We start from the raw sequence: 22,243 nt of genomic DNA on the forward strand, positions 1-22,243 counted from the left end.
AGAGCAATTGGAGGCTACTGAAGGAGTGTTGTATGGCATTGAAGCTCGTTTGGAGGTTTGTTAACACAGTGTCCAATGAAGGGCCAGATGTATACAAAATGGTGTCGTCTGCGTAGAGGTGGATCTGAGAGTCACCAGCAGCAAGAGCGACATCATTGATATACACGGAGAAAAGAGTCGGCCCAAGAATTTAACCCTGTGGCACCCCCATAGAGACTGCCATAGGTCCAGACAACAGGCCCTCCGATTTGACACATTGAACTCTATCTGAGAGGTAGTTGCTGAACCAGGCGAGGCAGTCATTTGAGAAACCAAGGCTATTTAGTCTGCCAATAAGAATGCGGTGGTTGACAAAGTCGAAAGCCTTGGCCAGGTCGATGAAGACGGCTGCACAGTACTGTCTATTATCGATCGCGGTTATAATATCGTTTAGGTACGGTGGGATTCAAAATGGTCGGTGATCTGTTTGTTAACTTGGCTTTCAAAAACTTTCGAAAGGCAGGGCAGGATGGATATAGGTCTGTAACAGTTTGGATCTAGAGTGTCACCCCCTTTGAAGAGGGGGATGACTGCGGCAGCTTTCCAATCTCTGGGGATCTCAGACGTTACGAAAGAGAGGCTGAACAGGCTAGTAATAGGGGTTGCGACAATTTCGGCGGCTAGTTTTAGAAAGAAAGGGTCCAGATTGTCTATCCCAGATGAAGGGGTCCAGATTTTGTAGGGGTCCAGATTTTGCAGCTCTTTCAGAACATCAGCTGTCTGAATTGGTGTGAAGGAGAAGCGGGGGGGGCATGGGAAAGTTGCAGCGGAGGGTGCAGAGCTGGTGGCCGGGGTAGTTGTAGCCAGGTGGAAAGCATGGCCAGCCGTAGCAAAATGATTGTTGAAATTCTCGATTATTGTAGATTTATCGGTGGTGATAGTGTTTCCTAGCCTCAGTGCAGTGGGCAGCTGGGAGGAAGTGCTCTTATTCTCCATGGACTTTACAGTGTCCCAAAACTTTTTGGAGTTAGTGCTACAGGATGCAAATTTCTGTTTGAAAAAGTTAGCCTTTGCTTTCCTAACTGCTTGTGTATATTGGTTCCTAACTTCCCTGAAAAGTTGCATATCGCGGGGGCTATTTGATGCTAACCTCACGAGTGGCGCAGTGGTCTAAGGCACTGCATCGCAGTGCTAGCTGTGCCACTAGAGATCCTGGTTCGAATCCAGGCTCTGTCGTAGCCGGCCGTGACCGGGAGACCCATGGGGTGACCCATGGGGTGGTGCACAAGTCGTCCAGGGTAGGGGAGGAAATGGCCGGCAGGGATGTAGCTCAGTTGGTAGAGCATGGTGTTTGCAACGCCAGGGTTGTGGGTTCGATTCCCAAGGGGGGCCAGTATGAAAAAAATAATGTATGCATTCACTAACTGTAAGTCGCTCTGGATAAGAGCGTCTGCTAAATGACAAAAATGTAATGCAGTATGCCACAGGATGTTTTTGTGCTGGTCAAGGGCAGTCAAGTCTGAGGAGAACCAGGGGCTCTATCTGTTCTTAGTTCTGTATTTTTTGAATGGGGCATGTTTATTTAAGATTGAGAGGAAATTACTTTTAAAGAACAACCAGGCATCCTCTACTGACGAAATGAGATCTATATCCATCCAGGATACCTGGGCCAGGTCAATTAGGAAGGCCTGCTCGCTGAAGTGTTTTAGGGAGCGTTTGACAGTGATGAGGGGTGGTCGTTTGACCGCGGACCCGTTACGGACGCAGGCAATAAGGCAGTGATCGCTGAGGTCCTGGTTGAAGACAGCGGAGGTGTATTTAGAGGGTAAGTTAGTCAGGATGATATCTATGAGGGTACCCATGTTTACGGATTTAGGGTTGTACCTGGTAGGTTCGTTGATAATTTGTGTGAGATTGAGGGCATCTAGTTTGGATTGTAGGATGGCCGGGGTGTTAAGCATATCCCAATTTAGGTCACCAAGCAGTACGAACTCTGAGGATAAATGGGGGGCAATCAATTCACATATGGTGTCCAGGGCACAGCTGGGGGCTGAGGGGGGTCTGTAGCAAGCGGCAACAGTGAGAGACTTATTTCTGGAAAGGTGGATTTTTAGAAGTAGAAGCTCAAACTGTTTGGGCACAGACCTGGATAGTATGATATTGACTATTGACAACTAGAATGCCAAAGGTCTGCAAGGCTGTAATTGCTGCAAACTGAGGATTCTTTGACGAAAGCAAAGTTTGAAGGACACAATTATTATTTCTATTAACAATCATTATTTCTATTAACAATCATTATTTCTAACCTTGTGAATGACTACATTGCCTATGTATTTTGCTATATTTCCTATTCAAACTCACTTCATGTATGTTTTCATGGAAAACAAGGACATTTCAAAGTGACCCCAAACTTTTGAACGGTAGTGTGCATATATATATTGTTTTATCTCTGCATTGTTGAGAAGGGCCCATAAGTAAGCATTTCCTGATGCAGGAGTGCCCACATGCAGGAACGCCCCGAATTGCGGGACGCAATGACACTATTTAAATAAATTTGGGTCAGACTCTGAAGCTGCATAATGCTGATGAAATAGCTAAGGGAGTTTTACGGATCCATTATAACAGTGAGTAAGATTTGCGACTTTAGCTATACATGTTAGCTTTCCCGCTAGGTTTAGCTAAATCAATTCAAGTACGTTGTTATCCGTAGCTAGCTGATCAAGCTAATTTGACTAGCTAGCTACTGTAGCTAGCTCGTTAAGTTACCCTATTTTGTATTCGTAACTGGCTTGTCTGCTGATACTAGTTAGCTAGCTTGTTTTTTTTCTTGTTCAAGTCGCTGACAATGCTTTTACACGCTGGAGTGCTTGTTTCTCAATATTGCATGCATGTCTGTTAAAAGGCAAAGGCAATATTCAAAGAACAGCCAGCTAGCTAGCTAACTATAAAACTAGCTATTTTCTTTATTTAGACCCCGCCCCCCTACTCAGTTTTGTCTGGCTTCAATATTTGCATTATTGATAAACTGCAATGTTTCCATCCAAACATTTTAGTTGGGGGTGTAACCGTAGTGACGTTAGCTTGTCAGAGTTGGCTGATTTGACACATTGCCATAAGAAATAATGATTATGTGATTATTGACTATTATAAGCTGACTCTTGTAGGTTGTACACTCTTGTACACTATATCTGACATCAAATGAACTGACTGAAACTATTTCCTAGTGGTCTGCTGGGATGGCTTCTAAGCTCATGGACAGACTGCGACGGACACTGTTCAAAGAAGGAGAAGTAGTCTCTAAGGAGCCAATTGTTGTAACAGAGGAAAGCTTCCCAGAGAGTTCTGAGTTAGAGGACGATACAGAGTGTCTATCAGAGCGGCTTGGGGGAACACTCTGCTTTGATGGGGAGAGTGCCCTGGAATCAGAAGATCCAGGTGAGGCCTCAGGACCAGACAGTGATTCAGACTACCTTGGAGAGTCCATGGAGGATGGATTCAGCAGCACAGGTATTGTAGACCTTATAATTCACTACAATGGTCTCCCATAGCAGGCAGATGGTGGGGTACACTTATCCAGTACTGTGATATGTATGCCTTTGTATAAATATTAATGTACTATACTATTAGTCAACTGAAACAGTCTGACCAGAATAACAATAGCATTCATTCCATGGTATTCTGCTTTCTTGAAACCGCAAGTTTCACTTCAAGTTTTTCAGTCTGTGCAAACGTGAGCTTTCTCAGTTTAGATGAGTGGTTTTAGGGCTGTCTTAGCTGAGCTGACGTGTATCTGTCTTTGTTCCTCAGACACCAGCCCAGAGGGCCCGTCTCCTGGAGGCTCATCCCTGCTCACACGTCAGCTGCAGGAGAGCTGGAGGAGCTTACGAAGCCGCAGTGTGCCTCAGAAGCTGGTGTTTGAAGTGACTGATGCCAGTGTGGTGCAAGAGAGTTCCTCCAAGTATGTGGTAAGTGTGAAACAGCAGAGACTAATGTCTAGTGCCTGGCTAAGCCTGTGTGTGTCATCTTGTTGACAGTGTACCTCTCCTCCTCCTCAGCTCTACACCATCCATGTGATTCAGTCTGGGATGTTTGATGAAACCCCCGCCGCCATCACCCGGCGATACACCGACTTTAAGCGCCTGCACAGCTGCCTTCGCCGTCGTCACAGGGACGACATGGAGCGAGTCGGTTTCCCCCGCAAGAAGCTGCGTAAAAACTTTGTGGCTGAGACCATTGCCAAGCGTAGCCGGGCGTTTGAGCAGTACCTGACCCACCTGCACTCGCTGGCTGAGCTGCGGCGCTCGCCCACCTTTCTGGAGTTCTTCTACCTGGGTGACCTGCAGGCTGGCCAGATGCTTATGCGTGTGGGCCGTTACCAGGAGGCCCTGGGCCCTCTGCTCAATGGCCTGAGGCTCCAGGAGAAGCTAGGCTGTGAGCAGCAGGCAAAGCAGCAGCCCCATCACCAGCAGGGCACCCACTGGCTCTTCACCCTGTTGGCCCTGGTGACCTGCTTCCAGGAGCTGGAGCAGCTGGGGGAGGCCCAGGTGCACTGTGACCGAGCCCTGAGGGTCCTGGCTCCCTCACCGGAGGCCTTGCAGCAACACCACTTCCACCCACTGCTCATTCCTCTCCTCCAGACCAATGTCAGACTGTCATGGAAGATCTCTAAGGATAAGCGGCAGTGGGAGGTGCTGCTGCAGGAGATCCAGGACTCTGGGGCTGATGTAGGGAACCAGCCCAGCCTGAAGGAGTACCTGATGAAGGAGACCCTGGTGGAGAGCGAGGGAGACGCTAAAACCAAGATCAAAAGGGACGACACCACTTAACACAAAGATAATGGTGCTCATAGTTATGAGGAAAGCACTTCATGTAACCTAGTAATGGGGGATTTGGTCTTTGGTCTCTTGACATGTATTTTCCACAGCACTCTAGAGGAGTCCGTGAACTGTTTCTGACATTCTAATGAATACACTCAACTGACCAAGTCATGCACAATAAGCAGAAAACAATCACACGTTATAGATTGTCTATAAGTATTTGCTTGGATTGTTTTACCTTGTAAATTGAAAACACTTAAGTAATTTTTATCCACATTATATTTGATAGTTGCTTTGAAAGAAATACAACTTTTTATTAAATGTGTATTTTTCCAAAACAGTTCTAACAGCAAATAATTGGTCACTATTTCAAAATGTTGCTGCTTTTTAAAACCTTTTTATTTCTTACCTTTTTAATTATGCCATTCAATCTTATTGAGATTTGAGTGGATTAATAACTTTAGGATGACAAAAGGTTAGAAAAATTAATTTTGAGGGAACAGTAATTTTACAGAAACTTTGTACAAGTCAAAGTAAGACAAAGAATGAATAGTGTAAAATTATTTTCTACCTGTTAGGGGTGGATATTATTTTATTGTTTACACATTAAATAATTAAAGGACCACATGTCTGACAGCACTCCTACTTGTTAAATCTGTAAACTCAAGACTTTACAGCAAGGAATTTTAATCATCCTTGGGGAATTAATTAATAGCCCAGATTATTCCGATGTTTTTATTGATATAGTATTATGCTTCTTGAGTATGCAGCCTGTGTACCTAATTTGATTTGAGTCACTAATGTCAAAGACTTACATGAGGGAAAATAATTCAGATTATCAGGTTTGTTTCCCTTCATATGTGATACGAGGGAGTGAGAGGGCAGAAGAATGGAGCCAAATAAGAAAATGAATCCACTGCTGGAAGTGTGCATGTTTTAGACTAGAGGTATGACTTAACTGTATTTTTGCCATACTGCAGGCAGTAACTGAAATACTTCCTGTATCACTAATTACATTTCAAAGCAGATCTACAATCCTGTGATGGTGCAAAAAAGGTTTACCTCCCTGCTCTGTGAAAGAATAGTCTTCATACTTTTTTATTTGCTTGAGTGACACAATTTCAAACTAACCTAAGAAAATTATTTTGTCAATAGCCTAGATTAAATGCTAAACACTTGCAACAATGCATTTAAAAATGTTACGTCTTTCTCTGAAAGTGCCTGTCTTAAACCTTTATTGTGAACTGTAGCCTTTTAACACTTCAATGTTTATACTTAGATAAATACATTATATACAGATTTCTAAAATGATTGCAATATGTATTTTGTTTAATAAATCTATCCCCCAAAAAAGGTTTGACTTAATTTTTCATTTGGAAGATATGGCATACTATGCTGGCATGTTGTAAAGAAGTGAAAACACTGAAACAGTTAAAATCAAATTAATTTTACTGAGGCCTGTCAGAGAAGATAATCTCTCAAGGCATCTATTTTTCAATGCAAGCACTTGCAGTGCAATGGAGACGCTTCTCTAACCAGGCCAATGGCCCTGTGACAAGTAAATGTGTTCCAAACCAAATCACATGCATGCTTCAGACACTCAAACATTGTGGTACTCATGGGCCTACTGTATTAATCAGTGTATATTAATATTACTATATAAATACATGACTAATAAAAGGATGGATGCTTCGCAGGAATCAATTACCCATTATTTCCTCATCTGAGGTATGTCTGTCACAGCAACAGTGCAAATGCCATTAATAGATGGCTGTGAGGACAAACACCCATGGACCAAGAACATGGGGAAGCTCAATTGCATAATCCTCGCGTCCTCTCTCCTCCTCAATCCATTGGAGGAGAAGGTCAGAGGGGCGGGACCTCTGGCTTTCTCATCCAATGGGTTTTGAGAAGGAGATGAGGGGAGAGGATGTGAGGAGTATGCAATTGAGATCTTCCCAAAGATTGCTGATGTTCCTCTATTGCTTCAGACTACTGGAAGTACTGAAGGGGCCCTTAAAGAAGAAAAACATGGATTTACAAAGAACCCAACAGCAGTAACTCAGTCCTCTCAGCATCAGTCACAACTAGGAACATTGCCACTATGTTTAACACATGATTGATGATTCCAACACTGAAAGTATTGGATGGATGGATAGGCTTGGCAGTAAGATGGGACATCAGGGTTTGTTGTACATCTGGTGGTTTCCTCCAGCAGCACTGGGGGATATACTAGCTGCACCAGCTCCTCCTGACTCCACGAAGCCCATCCTCTGCCTCCTCTTCCTCTGCTCCGTCATCTACACAAGAAACACTATGTCAGCCAGGCCAGGGTCATCCTGTTGGAAACACTAGCCTATATCATGACTACATAGGTTCACCTAATTGTACACCAGACTTAGTTAGTTTTTTCTCCCAAATAGGTCGTCATCATCATTCATATCATTATACAGGTCATGTTTCTTGCCCTGGATAAGATATCCTGTGAATATATGTATTGTCTTTTGTGTGCTGTGTTATCTGGGCAACCAGAACCAAATATTGTGTATGCACTGGCAAGCTCTGTGTTTTGCCTTTACCTGCTCTTTGAGCTCTGTTAGCTGTCCTGTGAGTTGGCTGACCACGTTCATAGTGGACGTCAGTCTGTCCTGCAGGTTCCTCATTTCATTCTGCTCCCCGTCTCCATCCGTCACCACCAGGGACATGGCCTGCATGCGGGGGAACCAGTCCAGGTTCTTACTCTGAGGAGACGGAGAGGACATGTAGAGTCAGTGGCAGTGCTTCTCCTAGCAATAGATGACCCCAGAGACAAAGGTATCTAATGCTACTTTCAATAACCAGATGTTGTAAAATGGTTTCAGTGAGAAATAGTCTAGATGTGGGTGTGTTTCCAATGAAACTAGAATCAAACCTGCTTACTGTACCTTTATCATGAGTGCCACATAACTCTCTGGACCTGTGTAGTCAGTTTTGTTCTTCTCGCGAACAAGCACGATGAAATACAGGTAGTTCCAGATGTTGTGCTCCAACTTTATGTGCTCCTCAAAAGACACCGTTTTATTGTCAAACTTGTCTCTCTCCAGACCTGCAGGGAGAGTTTCAGGTTGAATGTTCAGAATGCATAAAATGAGCTAATAACAGTAAAATCTCTATCACTTACCACAGATGAAGCAGGTGGTCTTGAGGACCTCCTCTTTCTTCTGTTTCTCACTACGCAAGTCAGCGAAGGTGTCGATGATGACACCAAAGATCAAGTTGAGTACGATGATGATGACGATAAAGTAGAAGAGGAGATCGTAGATGACGCGGGCTGGGAACAGTGGCTCCTACAGGGTACGCAATGACGTTGTTAATGACATGTTCTCAAATGTTCGGTCATAATACAATGCAATTGTTCAATGTACAGTGAATATGTTGGTTTGTGGAACATTTGTGCTCTTTGACATGATGTGATACTGATTGTGTATGAGATGGATAGTAAGTCTAGTAAGAGTGTGTGTTGTGTCTTGGTTGTTACGTTTTTGGAGGGCTTGCGTAGCACGTCTCCCACCCCACCACCGTTCCTCAGCCCGTGGTTCAGCACAGTGACAATGCACATGAGCAGAGTGTCACAGGCCCGCTCCGAATTGTTCTCCTCTGCAAAAACTTGAATTGTTTATCTACGTACCTCCCACACCAGATTTCAAGTACATTATATTTGACAATTCATCATCTGACACCCATCCAAACTAAATATTTTTCTTCTTTAACCTTTATTTCCTATCCAAACCTGTCATATGATGGGGATGACTGTTAAGAATCAAAGCAGCAATATATGATTTAATAAGTAGAGATTAACCATCAGGTTCAGCAGGGAGTCCTGCCTCGGCAGTGCAGCTGACTCCATCTCCACTGCAGGAGTTCAGGAAGTCCTGGGACGCCTTCTCATTGCCATGTCCTCCTGTAGAAGAGAACCCAATCACAACCCTATACCATATAGTACAACCCTATACCATACATCACAACCCTATACCATACATTACAACCCTATACCATACACCAGGGCTCTCCAACCTTGTTCCTGGAGAGCTACTGTCCTGTAGGTTTTTAGCTCCAACCCATTTCAAGCACATCTGATTCTAATAATTCGCTGGTTGATAAGCTGAATCAGGTTAGTTAAACCTGGGGTTGGAGTGAAAACCTACAGGAGGGTAGCTCTCCAAGAACAGGGTTGGAGAGCCCTGCCATACACCGACCATACATGTTTGATTGACCATGTCTTATTGTACCTTCCATACGCTGACTGCTAGTAGAGGCTATCTAGTCTCTGATGGTCCAGTACCTGAGTCTATCTGAGGCAGAGGGTCCACCTCCATGATGAAGTCGTTCTTGAGGCAGAGGAAGCCCACGATGGAGAACAGGTAGACCAGGATGAGGGCCAGCAGGGCAGTGAGCAGGATGGAGCGCCCATTACGGGTCACACTCTTTATCACATTGAACAGGGTCTCCTCTCGATAGATCAGATCAAACAGCTGCACACAGAACAAAGGTACCATGCTTTTAGAGTAGACATACAGTAGGGAAATCCTGCCAGTTATCTACTGTAAGGGTCTGTGTATGTGTAAGTGTATTTAGATGTGTGTGCATGCCAAGGAATTTATTGCCAGGTGATTGGTACTTAATACCAGTAATATTATTAACAACATATATTTGTGAGTCATGAGGGTTACCCACCAGGAAGCTGTAGAAGAGTTCGTGGACACAGAGCCCCAGGGTGCTGGTCAGAACATAGGCCAGGTGGTAAAGGAACTCCACATCCATCACCATCGCACGGTAGCCCATGATAAATGTCCCATTGTTGCCCACGAAGCTCACCACAAACACTATCTTATTTATCAGCTGTGGAGTGGAACAGATGAACAGTCATTCGATCACCATGTTTTCATAGATGATATTGAGCTTATCATCAAGGTTCATATTTATCAATATGTTTAACAGTACCGGCTCTGGCCTAAAAGGCCAATCCTAACCACTACTTAATTTAAATGTTCACTTAGTCTCCTTCACTCATAAGTGAGGTTTACATTGAGGGTGCCCAGTAGGATGAGAGTGGGGCCGATGCCAAAGCAGTATATGGAGCGCAGTATGAGGGCCACAGTGAAGGGCCTGAGGCCGTAGCGTTTGGAGAACATGCCCATGACAGACAGACCCAGGAAGCCCCAGAACAGCATGGACAGCATCGAGTCATCTATCGCACCTGAAGGACAGCAATCACAACGGGAAGACATTAATATATAAAACATTTACGTGTCTCAGTTTCTCATAATTACTGTCTTCAATAAGTACACAGCGCACGTACGCACATGCACACACACACACCTTGGCCTGAGTCGTAGGGGTAGAAGAAGGCGATGATGAGGTTGATGAAGACGGCCAGGTTAAAGGAGATGCTGCCCCATGTGCTCATCCTGCGAGAGAACCAAAACAGCACCGGCATACCTGAAACACAAACAACACTCTTCAGCCTTCTTCGATCATCACACAACATGAGATAGAGGAGAGAGAGAGGAGGAAACGTTGAGGCCAGTAGAAAATATCTAGACAGGAGGATCAGCTGAGCCTGGCTTACTGCGGAGCTTCTTCTGCCACTCCATCTCGTTGTGGAGGAAGGAGGCCTGCTGGAAGAAGTGTGTGACCTTGCTGCCCTGTTCGTCCTGCTCTGTGGTGTTGAACACACGGAACTTGGACTCCTCCGTCAGGAACTCACAGATGGGATGAATGGGAAACACGATCTGCTCCATGCTGCGGTCCTCACGTACAATCTGACCGGACGAGAAGGGACAAGTTAGGACAGGGGTCTTTTGGTCCTCTGTAGCTCAGTTGGTAAAGCATGGTGCTTGCAACACCAGGATAGTGGGTTTGATTCCCATGACCACCTGTACATAAAATGTATGCATACATGACTAAGTCACTTCGGATAAAAGCATCTGCTAAATTATATTATTATTGTTATTATATTATTATTATTATTCAATACATTTTGCAGTGGGCACTTCAGTTGAAATGAACTTCAGACTATTTACAATTAGCAAGATCGACTACTGTAGTATGGGTGAGTTGAGGGAGAAGTGTAGAGACCTCTATCTGTGAAGTGTGCTGATCATAGAACTCCAGTGGGTCCTGCTCCTCACTCTCTACCGGCACGGTAGATTTCAACATTTGTGAGAGCGGCCGGTTGTTCAGGTTCAACTGCAGGAAGTCAACAGGACAAACATTAACAACAACAATACTAAAGAGCATCATCAGTGGATATAAACAACCTGGCTTTCTACCTCCACATGATATACTTAAGCAATAAGGCATGAGAACCCGGGGATTATCGTGTGATAACTCGGTTTGCCTCGGGCCGGGAACTGCCCTTAGGAGAGAGATGTCACACGATAATTCGAGGGCCTTATTGCTTTTATAAAACGGTTGCCAACAGATTTATAAAAATATGAATGACATGTTTTCATTAAAAACATTATTTTAACAAGTACATTCGTTTTTGCATTCTAAAGTTGCTACCCAAGCGGGCTGGTTAGTTACTATGTCATGTTTTGACCCAGTCGTTAATGCTAATAATTGTATTTATTCGACGTTGCTATGCTGAACAAATCATTGGAATGTAGCTAGCTAGCAGAGATTCAATGATAATGAGACACAAGAATTTCAATAAATTATGGTTTAATAAATATCCAATAGGCCTACATAGGCAACAACTATTATGGTTGGCGAGTCCGAGCTAACCAAGCTAGCTGGTGATGTTAATAGTGACGTTTCCGTTGATGGCACACGAGTGGAAGAACTGTCCGTGGTCCTGGCGCTGGTTGGTGACAGCCAGTGTTTGTTTGCCTCTTCTTTGGCTGAGAATGGGACGTCCCAATCACGTCGTTGCCGGCTAAAATGGCACTCCAGCGCTTTCTGTTCTCCATGTTAGGGGCTGCCAATAACTCTTGAGTGAGCTCTCACACCGATGGCCACTCACAGCCATTATTTCCCTTGCCTCCCGCATTGGATAACTTTCGCATTCTGAAGTTGCTAACCAAGCGGGCTGGTCGTTAGTTATTTTCTCATATTTTGACCCAGTTGTTAATTCTAATCATTCTATTCATTTGACGTTGCTATGCGGAAAAAAAATCATTGGCATGTAGTTAGCTAGCAGAGATTCAATGATGACGAGACAAATACTTCAATAAATAATGATTTAACAAATCCTTAAGAGTCTATTGACTCGGTAACATAATACAATAATCCCCATCTAAATCCGTCAATTTAAATTGCATCTCAGTCCACACTGCATCAGCCTATTTCAGCCTTCCACTACAGCCCTGTTTGTCAGACCAGGAGACATCCCAAAAATCGGTCTTCTCATAAAAATGTCTGCAAGTCCGAACGGTTTGGCCTACTTACTAATATGACCATATTATGACAAACACGATGGTGTTCTCCGTTTTGCTCTATGACCCCCATACGTGTCAAGGGACTCCTCTGAAGGTAACCAGGTACCAGTTTTTAAAAAATGAATGGAAGTATGGAGGTCGTTTTGTGGCAAAAAAAATAAAGGGCTTATATGTGTAAAAAAATATATATATATTTCCTGAGCTTTATTATGTCTCCTAGATATAGGACAGACACTTCAAAACCTTATTCCTTACGATTTGTTTTTGGACTGTCTGTTTTTCCATTCATGAATGTGTTATTCAATGCGTTTCTATGGGCTATAGTAGTAAAGGCCAAATTCAATATTTTATATATATTTTTTAACTACATATTTTTTTAAACCTACAGGGGTCCTAAAATTCTAAATCAAATCGCTAAATGATCCATGGTGTGACCATCTTAAAACAATTTCATATATTAGCTTAGTAGAACCCCTACCCCAAGGCTTAGACTTTTGGAGGTTAATAAATATCTAATAGGCCTACATAGGCTGGTTAATGTATGAATGGAATTCTCAGTTTTCTGTTTACGGATTCGATGGTGAATTATTTGTTTCACTATCATTCTTGGGCTAGCTAGCCTACTGGCACAGGAGAGATTGCTTTTGTAAAATGATATATTGTTACACAGGTCGTAGAGCCAGACATGTAGGTTTATACAACCCCCAACTGTTGCAAACCAAACAGTAGCATGGAAAAAAATAATGTGTAGATGCTTTTTTCCAGAGGGAGATATGGTTGATGAATTTCCTGCCTGGGCTGCGGAACAGTGGAATTATGACATTAACACGTCATGGTATTTTGCGCAAGTTGTTGTCCCACAATTCCCGCATATCAACCAATCAGCATCGAGGATCCAAACAACCAGTTTTATAATACAGATATGAAAATATCCCCATGTGACGCTAAAATCCGTTGTTAAACAAAGTTTGCAGTGAGTCACTGCTGCCATGAATGCGAGCAGCTGCAGCACAGAAGTACCGAGGTAATGTGAAATGAGGCTGTTCAGTGGACAACTTCCTCTTCTAATGAGAAGACCAGATATGCTGAAGCTTGCCTTGGACAAATACCCTGACTTCAAATAAACACACTTCAGAAAGGCTGCAAATAATTCTGCCCAGAAGGGAAGGGAATAGAGAGAGAGAGAGAGAGTAGGAGAAAGAGAGAGAGAGAGTAGGAGAAAGAGAGAGAGAGAGAGTAGGAGAAAGAGAGAGAGAGAGAGAGAGAGAGAGAGAGAGAGACTCACCATAGAGGATATGCCCTCCTCTCCCTCCTTGGTCCTCTTTGCAGGTTTCAGCAGATTGAGTAAAATCTTATTGTGCCTCGCCAGCTGATGAAAACATGGCCCACAATCATAAGCATAACATGTGAAAGCATTATTCTCTAACATTACCTTATTACGTTATTATAGGAGTGCATAAATATCCTCCATTAATCTGAACGGGAGCTGTACCTGAAGTGCCAGGATGTAGATGTTGTGGCCGACCTCTTGAGGTGAAACCTCTCCACCTTCACATTCACTCTCCTGCTGGTAGGCTTTCTTTATCACCTTCACCTGGGGACAGAGTGTGATACTAATGTTGACTGGTGTATTCTGTAGTGTGCTGCACCTTGATATGTGTATACAATTGCCGTTTTAGAGGCTAGTTAGTATAAAAAATAATGAGGAGAAAAAAAGAGAGAGAAAAATAAAGAGATATTTGCTCTGACCAGTTCCCGAGGTCGGAGGTTGAACAGTATCCTCTCTGCATTCTCGCTGTCATGGCGACTCTCCATCAGAGCCAGCAGCAGCTTGGAGGCGTTGTCCTGGAAACAGGAGACAACACTGTCACCAACCATGTCATTTCAGAGGTACGACACAGACCAGTTTGGACACAGAGGAGTTTGGACACAGACCAGTTAGGACACAGACCAGTTAGGACACAGACCAGTTCGGACACAAAAATCTGTATTTATAAAAGAGAACAGTAAGTGAAGTGAACCTTGAGCTGCAGCACCATCTCCATGCGGTAACGACACAGAGGACTGATGTCATTCAGTATGAGGGCTGTGATGATGTCGATGCCGTTCGACTCATGGGTCACTATACAAGTCTACAAAAACAAAGCACACCTAGAAAGTTATTATCATTATGACAAAACAACCCTGTGTTATTTGTCTGAAACCTCATGGAATTTTGAATAAACCTAATTCCTGGCGGTATTATCAAAGTTTCTGTCTAAAGTAATAATTTCCGTAGCACTCTGTGTGTGGCTATCTGACCTGGTTCTCCTGGCAGGGGCCCTGGCAGTACTCTGTGAGCGTCTCCAGGGTCTGGGTGATGAGGCCCACGTTGCTCTCGTTGATGTAGAGACCCAGCAGGCCCAGGCCTCCCGTGGTGCTGCCACACATGATGTCCAGGAACTGCAGTGTCTCACACACCAGGTTGTAGTTGGTCTTGTTGTTCTGGCAGCGAAGGAAGTTCTGGGAGAAGGATGGTCGGACAACAGTATTGTAGGGTCAATAGGGCAAACAGACCATAACAGCTTTATTACCCCTAGCTAGTAGCTACCTCACAGATGAGTTCTGTATAATGACATCTGTCTGTTTAGACCTCAGCAGAGAGCAGTATTAGCAGTATCAGCCATATACGTGGTGCTTGTTCTTCCTCTCACCTGCAGATCCTGGTTGTGGTTCTCACAGAGCAGCTGGAGGAAGCGCAGGATGGGTTTCATAATGATGATTGCAGGGCCCATCTCTGTCTCCACCTCCTTCTGCTCAGGCTCTGAGGCCAGGGCAGTGACAGGGACCTGGCCAATGGAGGGGGCCAAGAGAGGCAGAGTAGTCGCAGGTAGAACCAACCCACCAGAGCCTGTCAGGAACAAATACCAGGGAGGGAACCATGAATAGAGTGAAATGATAGTTCAAACACACCAACAATATCCTTACCATAGACTTATGTAGTTATTGACACAGAATCATTGTTTTTCATAAAATACCATCATTATCTTTATAATCACTACAGTCTAAACCTGCATTTGACTATCTAAGATCAGATTAGTGTCCCTCTCACTGGTGTCCAGGTCTTTGTTGTCATTGGCTTTGTTACTCATCTCTCCCACGCTGACTGATACGTTGGCCTTGATGTCCATCTGGGCGTTTTTCATCCGGTCGTGGAGAACCTTGAAGAACTTCTCAGACTTGTTGTCCCCCATCATCAGCTTGTAGAAGGAGTTCTGAAGTAAATCCACGGAAAGGAAGAGGATCAGTGCATTATTATAAGGAAAGAATCACCATGCACCTCCATACAGTAGGCTATATGTGTTACATCTAACCTGGATCTCTGTGTTCCCCCCCTCCAGCAGACATATGGCCAGCTGGATGCTCTCCTGGAAGATCTTGTCGTTCTTGGTGCTCATGACGAGGTCAGTAAAGAGCTTTGTGCCACCCTCCCTGTCCAGGCGACACTGGACTGCAACTACAGCTGCCCAATCTCTCTCCTGTTCAGCACCTACACATTAACACACTGTAAATATATACACATAATCAGTAATGATCATGTTATAAGCCTAATATAAACAAACCTGTTGCTCCATGTTCAACCAGATCTCCCTTGTTGTTCTTCTTGTTGGTGAAGAGGTAGTTCTGTAGCAGCACTTTCCTCAGTGCAATGCCCTGATTGGAGAGGCATTCAGTCACACAGAGACATGGTTAGCATACGCAAACTGGATAGTTTCTTACCCAAATTGTACTTCAATAAGCACCTTCATAAAGTTCCAATGCAGCCTTTTAATCTCAATATCAAATCATTTCTGGGTAACAATTAAGTAAGTACCTTACAGAGACTATTTATTTTTTCCCATTTTAATTAAAAACAAATGGCTTATTAGCAAAGAGCAATTTCTCAAGCAAAATTTTTTATAGGACTGTCTGGGAGTGGTCTGAGTGGGGAGGGGAAAACTGAAAACTAGCTGTTATTGGCAGAGACGTTTTGAACTCTCTTTCTTATTGGTCTATTGATGTCACCAGGCAGGCCAAAACTTAATCTCACCAAAACAAGCAGACATTTCAGACAGTCTTTTCAAACAGCTCTTACACTAAAAGAGCAATTATCATAATTTTCACCATTTCACAGTAATATTCCAACCAGGTGTGGAAATATATATACTGAACAAAAATATAAACGCAACATGTAAAGTGTTGGTGTGATGTTTCATGAGTTGAAATAAAAGATCCCAGAATTTTTCTATATACACAAAAAGCGTATTTCTCTCAAATGTAGTGCACACATTTGTTTACATCCCTGTTCGTGAACATTTCTCCTTTGCCAAGATAATCTATCCACCTGACAGGTGTGGCATATCCTGGCTTCCACACATAGCCTACAAGCCATTTGAAAAAGTATAATAAATCCATGTAATATAGCCTACACCTTCACAATAAATCCATTATTTATTTTAGACAGGTCTAAAGAAGCATGATATGAAGAAAATGTAGTCCATTTCAGAAGAAAATAATAGCATACTCTGAGTTGTCCTTATGTTAGGTCCTGATATTGGCTATGCCAAATGGCTGTGGGCTACACTACTTCATGTAGCAGACAAGATTTGCTTAGAATTCCATGGCATAATTTTTATATTATTGTATAGTATGAAGAACACAAGTGAACAAAGCTGAATAAAATATAAATATTTTCTCCAAACGATTTGAGGGAGTGCGCACATGCGGCTATTCTGTGTTGAGCGGTTAACAAAGAAATAGGTACTCCTATATGCTTAATTTAGAGTTATTAATGTAACGTTAGTTGTTCTACAAACGTTGGGCTATATGTTTTGATTTTTAATACATTGTAAGGCTGCATGATGAGACTAATGATGCTCTGCTTTGTTTTTTTTGCGCAGGCTGTACACACTCCAATAGTCTCTCATTCACAATATGACAAGTGTAACCGGTGTGAAATGGCTAGCTAGTTGGCGAGGAGAGGGACGGAAGCAACACTGTTACATTGATGCTGTTGACCCGGATCACTGGTTGTTGCGGAAAAGGAGGAGGTCAAAAGGGGGGTGAGTGTAACCGGTGTGAAATGGCTAGCTAGTTAGCGGTGCGCGCTAGCGTTTCAATCGGTGACGTCACTCGCTCTGAGACCTTGAAGTAATTGTGGAGCGACGGGTAACGGTGCGTCGAGGGTGACTGTTGTCGATGTGTGCAGAGGCTCCCTGGTTTGAGCCCAGGTAGGGGCGAGGAGAGGGACGGAAGCAACACTGTTACACAAGCACTTGATAATGCCTCGAATTTCACGGTGGCATCCCCATTGTGGCCGTAATGCACCCTAACAAAAACAATTACATTTGCGGCCCGGAGTGCTGCGTTGTGCCCTTCTCCCGGAGTGTGCTGCGCAATCCGAAGCGCCTCCGTCACGTGATCAGGTCTTTCTCACAGGCTACAAGTGAAGACAGACACATCGGGTACACAACTGCGCGCGTCCTTATCCAATTCCGAGGTGCATATTGAAGATATTGGAAGAACTGTCCACATTTACTTTTCGTCAGCCAACAAGATGAGTAGGCCTAACGAACAGCAAAAGCAGTAGCCTATGTCAATCTACTATCCCCCATAGTACAAAAGTCGAGCTATTCTATTCTGTGCGAGAAATAAATATTCCAAACATAGTCTGGGACAGTTGTGGGATGCGATAGATCCCAAATTAATACAACCACTAGCATCAAAAAACCTTCAGAACGTTTAGCTTAAAATGTTGATAAACTATTAGGCTATTTCTTCACATTATAAGCGCAGCCATGCGCACATGGTAGTAGGCTATAAGCACAAATGTCCCATTAGCGGAAAACACCATTATCAAAAGTGACCGCAAATGCAAGTAATGCTTTTATTATAAAGGTGCATTTTTATGGTGAAAATGATCTTCCCTAAACTTGAAACTCACGCGCTGCTTATACAGTGGGGGAAAAAAGTATTTAGTCAGCCACCAATTGTGCAAGTTCTCCCACTTAAAAAGATGAGAGAGGCCTGTAATTTTCATCATAGGTACACGTCAACTATGACAGACAAAATAGGAAATCACATTGTAGGATTTTTAATGAATTTATTTGCAAATTATGGTGGAAAATAAGTATTTGGTCAATAACAAAAGTTTCTCAATACTTTGTTATATACCCTTTGTTGGTAATGACACAGGTCAAACATTTTCTGTAAGTCTTCACAAGGTTTTCACACACTGTTGCTGGTATTTTGGCCCATTCCTCCATGCAGATCTCCTCTAGAGCAGTGATGTTTTGGGGCTGTCGCTGGGCAACACAGACTTTCAACTCCCTCCAAAGATTTTCTATGGGGTTGAGATCTGGAGACTGGCTAGGCCACTCCAGGACCTTGAAATGCTTCTTACAAAGCCACTCCTTACGTTGCCCGGGCGGTGTGTTTGGGATCATTGTCATGCTGAAAGACCCAGCCACGTTTCATCTTCAATGCCCTTGCTGATGGAAGGAGGTTTTCACTCAAAATCTCACGATACATGGCCCCATTCATTCTTTCCTTTACACGGATCAGTCGTCCTGGTCCCTTTGCAGAAAAACAGCCCCAAAGCATGATGTTTCCACCCCCATGCTTCACAGTAGGTATGGTGTTCTTTGGATGCAACTCAGCATTCTTTGTCCTCCAAACACGACGAGTTGAGTTTTTACCAAAAAGTTATATTTTGGTTTCATCTGACCATATGACATTCTCCCAATCCTCTTCTGGATCATCCAAATGCACTCTAGCAAACTTCAGACGGGCCTGGACATGTACTGGTGTTACGAACCCCGTGGCTTTAAACGTCTAGGGTGGATGGAGAAGAGACCCGTAACATAATTCATGCAAATTATAAGCGTGACATGGAACAGTGAGAACAAAAACTACACAACAACCATAAACTACCGTCAAACATAAAAGGTTTATTGCTGAACACACGGTAAAGGTTTGGGAAAAAGGGCTGAGCAGGACCCAAGAAATGAAACAATAGTGTAAAAAAAACCTAAACTGATCTTGCCTGCCTCAAGAACCGCTAAGCTACTGCTAATCATACAAAAGTACAGTGGGTGGTCCGCTCAGGTCTAACTAGTGTTTTTAGACAGATTTCTTCCTACGGGTAATGCACGCCCAAGGGCAACTTGCTTAAACTCCCCTATTCCCAGAAACACACAAAGTTACCAAACAGAGTAATCAGCAAATGAGTGAGTACACAAAACAAAGGACACCACAGTATCCATACTCACATACGGAAATAGTCTCTCAAAGTTACCAAACAGAGTAACCAGCAACTTAGTGAGTACACCAACACAGGACACCACAGTATCCATACTTAGATACGGAAATAGTCTCTAACAAAATTACCAAACAGAGTAACCAGCAACTTAGTGAGTACACAATACACAGGACACCACAGTATCCATACTCACATACGGAAATAGTCTCTAACAACAAACACAACTGACCGGCTTTTGAAACAATGGGATGTGTGATTGAAAAACCAGCAACAGGTGGTGCAATGCAGAGGAATGTTCACTGATTGGTCCACCTTAGCAATCAGCAGACACCCCAACGACCACCAATCAGGAACATACAGGACACCTGTGATTAGGGCAGAAGGAGAGGAAAAACACAAAAAGACACAGGATACCTGTATCCGTAACAACTGGCTTAAGCAGGGGGACACGTCTGGCACTGCAGGATTTGAGTCCCTGGTGGCGTAGTGTGTTACTGATGGTAGGCTTTGTTACTTTGGTCCCAGCTCTCTGCAGGTCATTCACTAGGTCCCCCCGTGTGGTTCTTGTGATCATTTTGACCCCACGGGGTGAGATCTTGCGTGGAGCCCCAGATCGAGGGAGATTATCAGTGGTCTTGTATGTCTTCCATTTCCTAATAATTGCTCCCACAATTGATTTCTTCAAACCAAGCTGCTTACCTATTGCAGATTCAGTCTTCCCAGCCTGGTGCAGGTCTACAATTTTGTTTCTGGTGTCCTTTGACAGCTCTTTGGTCTTGGCCATAGTGGAGTTTGGAGTGTGACTGTTTGAGGTTGTGGACAGGTGTCTTTTATACTGATAACAAGTTCAAACAGATGCCATTAATACAGGTAACAGTGGAGGACAGAGGAGCCTCTTAAAGAAGAAGTTACAGGTCTGTGAGAGCCAGAAATCTTGCTTGTTTGTAGGTGACCAAATACTTATTTTCCACCATAATTTGCAAATAAATTCATTAAAATCCTACAATGTGATTTTCTGGATTTTTTTCTCAATTTGTCTGTCATAGTTGACGTGTACCTATGATGAAAATTACAGGCCTCTCTCATCTTTTTAAGTGGGAGAACTTGCACAATTGGTGGCTGACTAAATACTTTTTTCCCCCACTGTATATGCCAGTTAGGATCTACACCCCTTGTAAAGCAGATTAATGTGCTTAATTTTAAGAAGTTATTTGGCCATTTTAACACATATAGGCCTATGGGCTAGGCTAGGCTACATGAGGTGTGTGACTATGATTAGAAAAACGTTGCCAAAAAAGGCATTGTTTCTTATGCTGGGCATCATTCACAAGTGATAATACACTGCTCAAAAAAATAAAGGGAACACTTAAACAACACAATGTAACTCCAAGTCAATCACACTTCTGTGAAATCAAACTGTCCACTTAGGAAGCAACACTGATTGACAATAAATTTCACATGCTGTTGTGCAAATGGAATAGACAACAGGTGGAAATTATAGGCAATTAGCAAGACACCCCCAATAAAGGACTGGTTTTGCAGGTGGTGACCACAGACCACTTCTCAGTTCCTATGCTTCCTGGCTGATGTTTTGGTCACTTTTGAATGCTGGCGGTGCTTTCACTCTAGTGGTAGCATGAGACGGAGTCTACAACCCACACAAGTGGCTCAGGTAGTGCAGCTCATCCAGGATGGCACATCAATGCGAGCTGTGGCAAGAAGGTTTGCTGTGTCTGTCAGCGTAGTGTCCAGAGCATGGAGGCGCTCACAGGAGACAGGCCAGTACATCAGGAGACGTGGAGGAGGCCGTAGGAGGGCAACAACCCAGCAGCAGGACTGCTACCTCCGCCTTTGTGCAAGGAGGAGCAGGAGGAGCACTGCCAGAGCCCTGCAAAATTACCTCCAGCAGGCCACAAATGTGTATGTGTCTGCTCAAACGGTCAGAAACAGACTCCATGAGGGTGGTATGAGGGCCCGACGTCCACAGGTGGGGGTTGTGCTTACAGCCCAACACCGTGCAGTACGTTTGGCATTTGCCAGAGAACACCAAGATTGGCAAATTCGCCACTGGCGCCCTGTGCTCTTCACAGATGAAAGCAGGTTCACACTGATCACATGTGACAGACGTGACAGAGTCTGGAGACGCCGTGGAGAACGTTCTGCTGCCTGCAACATCCTCCAGCATGACCGGTTTGGCGGTGGGTCAGTCATGGTGTGGGGTGGCATTTCTTTGGGGGGCCACACAGCCCTCCATGTGCTCGCCAGAGGTAGCCTGACTGCCATTAGGTACCGAGATGAGATCCTCAGACCCCTTGTGAGACCATATGCTGGTGCGGTTGGCCCTGGGTTCCTCCTAATGCAAGACAACGCTAGACCTCATGTGGCTGGAGTGTGTCAGCAGTTCCTGCAAGAGGAAGGCATTGATGCTATGGACTGGCCGCCCGTTCCCCAGACCTGAATCCAATTGAGCACATCTGGGACATCATGTCTCGCTCCATCCACCAACGCCACGTTGCACCACAGACTGTCCAGGAGTTGGCGGATGCTTTAGTCCAGGTCTGGGAGGAGATCCCTCAGGAGACCATCCGCCACCTCATCAGGAGCATGCCCAGGCGTTGTAGGGAGGTCATACGGGCACGTGGAGGCCACACACACTACTGAGCCTCATTTTGACTTGTTTTAAGGACATTACATCAAAGTTGGATCAGCCTGTAGTGTGGTTTTCCACTTTAATTTTGAGGGTGACT

At 44.0% G+C, this 22,243-nt stretch overlaps 2 protein-coding genes across 2 annotated transcripts in view; one reads left to right on the forward strand and one right to left on the reverse strand.

The window, feature by feature from the left end:
- The first annotated feature begins 2,492 nt into the window (after positions 1–2,492).
- On the forward strand, positions 2,493–5,134 carry LOC121538343 (sorting nexin-21-like). Its single transcript, XM_041846243.1, has 4 exons — positions 2,493–2,603; positions 3,204–3,486; positions 3,787–3,944; positions 4,035–5,134. The coding sequence occupies exons 2-4, from the start codon at positions 3,216–3,218 to the stop codon at positions 4,803–4,805; spliced, it is 1,200 nt and encodes a 399-aa protein (XP_041702177.1). The 5' UTR covers positions 2,493–2,603; positions 3,204–3,215; the 3' UTR covers positions 4,806–5,134.
- A 1,093-nt stretch (positions 5,135–6,227) lies between these two features.
- Positions 6,228–22,243, reverse strand: part of LOC121538342 (inositol 1,4,5-trisphosphate receptor type 3) — a 60,040-nt gene continuing 44,024 nt past the window's right edge. The window contains exons 38-58 of the mRNA XM_041846241.2: positions 15,820–15,910; positions 15,571–15,746; positions 15,309–15,471; positions 14,911–15,107; positions 14,519–14,719; positions 14,239–14,349; positions 13,967–14,062; positions 13,710–13,811; positions 13,503–13,586; positions 10,914–11,024; positions 10,405–10,597; positions 10,155–10,274; positions 9,860–10,032; positions 9,510–9,674; positions 9,118–9,307; positions 8,635–8,736; positions 8,314–8,432; positions 7,957–8,122; positions 7,721–7,881; positions 7,376–7,537; positions 6,228–7,096 (exon numbers count right to left, since the gene is read on the reverse strand). Of these exons, the coding sequence (XP_041702175.1) occupies positions 6,977–7,096; positions 7,376–7,537; positions 7,721–7,881; positions 7,957–8,122; positions 8,314–8,432; positions 8,635–8,736; positions 9,118–9,307; positions 9,510–9,674; positions 9,860–10,032; positions 10,155–10,274; positions 10,405–10,597; positions 10,914–11,024; positions 13,503–13,586; positions 13,710–13,811; positions 13,967–14,062; positions 14,239–14,349; positions 14,519–14,719; positions 14,911–15,107; positions 15,309–15,471; positions 15,571–15,746; positions 15,820–15,910 (3,003 nt within the window). The 3' untranslated portion in view covers positions 6,228–6,976. The remainder of the gene's footprint in view (positions 7,097–7,375; positions 7,538–7,720; positions 7,882–7,956; positions 8,123–8,313; positions 8,433–8,634; positions 8,737–9,117; positions 9,308–9,509; positions 9,675–9,859; positions 10,033–10,154; positions 10,275–10,404; positions 10,598–10,913; positions 11,025–13,502; positions 13,587–13,709; positions 13,812–13,966; positions 14,063–14,238; positions 14,350–14,518; positions 14,720–14,910; positions 15,108–15,308; positions 15,472–15,570; positions 15,747–15,819; positions 15,911–22,243) is intronic.

This window comes from Coregonus clupeaformis, chromosome 24 (genome assembly GCF_020615455.1).
Source record: "Coregonus clupeaformis isolate EN_2021a chromosome 24, ASM2061545v1, whole genome shotgun sequence".
Taxonomy (NCBI): Eukaryota; Metazoa; Chordata; class Actinopteri; order Salmoniformes; family Salmonidae; genus Coregonus; species Coregonus clupeaformis.

Bases quoted from the DNA above. Each gene is read 5' to 3' on its own strand.
- LOC121538343 (XM_041846243.1), top strand. From the start codon at position 3,216: ATGGCTTCTAAGCTCATGGACAGACTGCGACGGACACTGTTCAAAGAA. The intron at 3,487-3,786 runs GTATTGTAGACC...TTTGTTCCTCAG, and splicing joins GGATGGATTCAGCAGCACAG to ACACCAGCCCAGAGGGCCCG. The intron at 3,945-4,034 runs GTAAGTGTGAAA...CCTCCTCCTCAG, and splicing joins AGAGTTCCTCCAAGTATGTG to CTCTACACCATCCATGTGAT.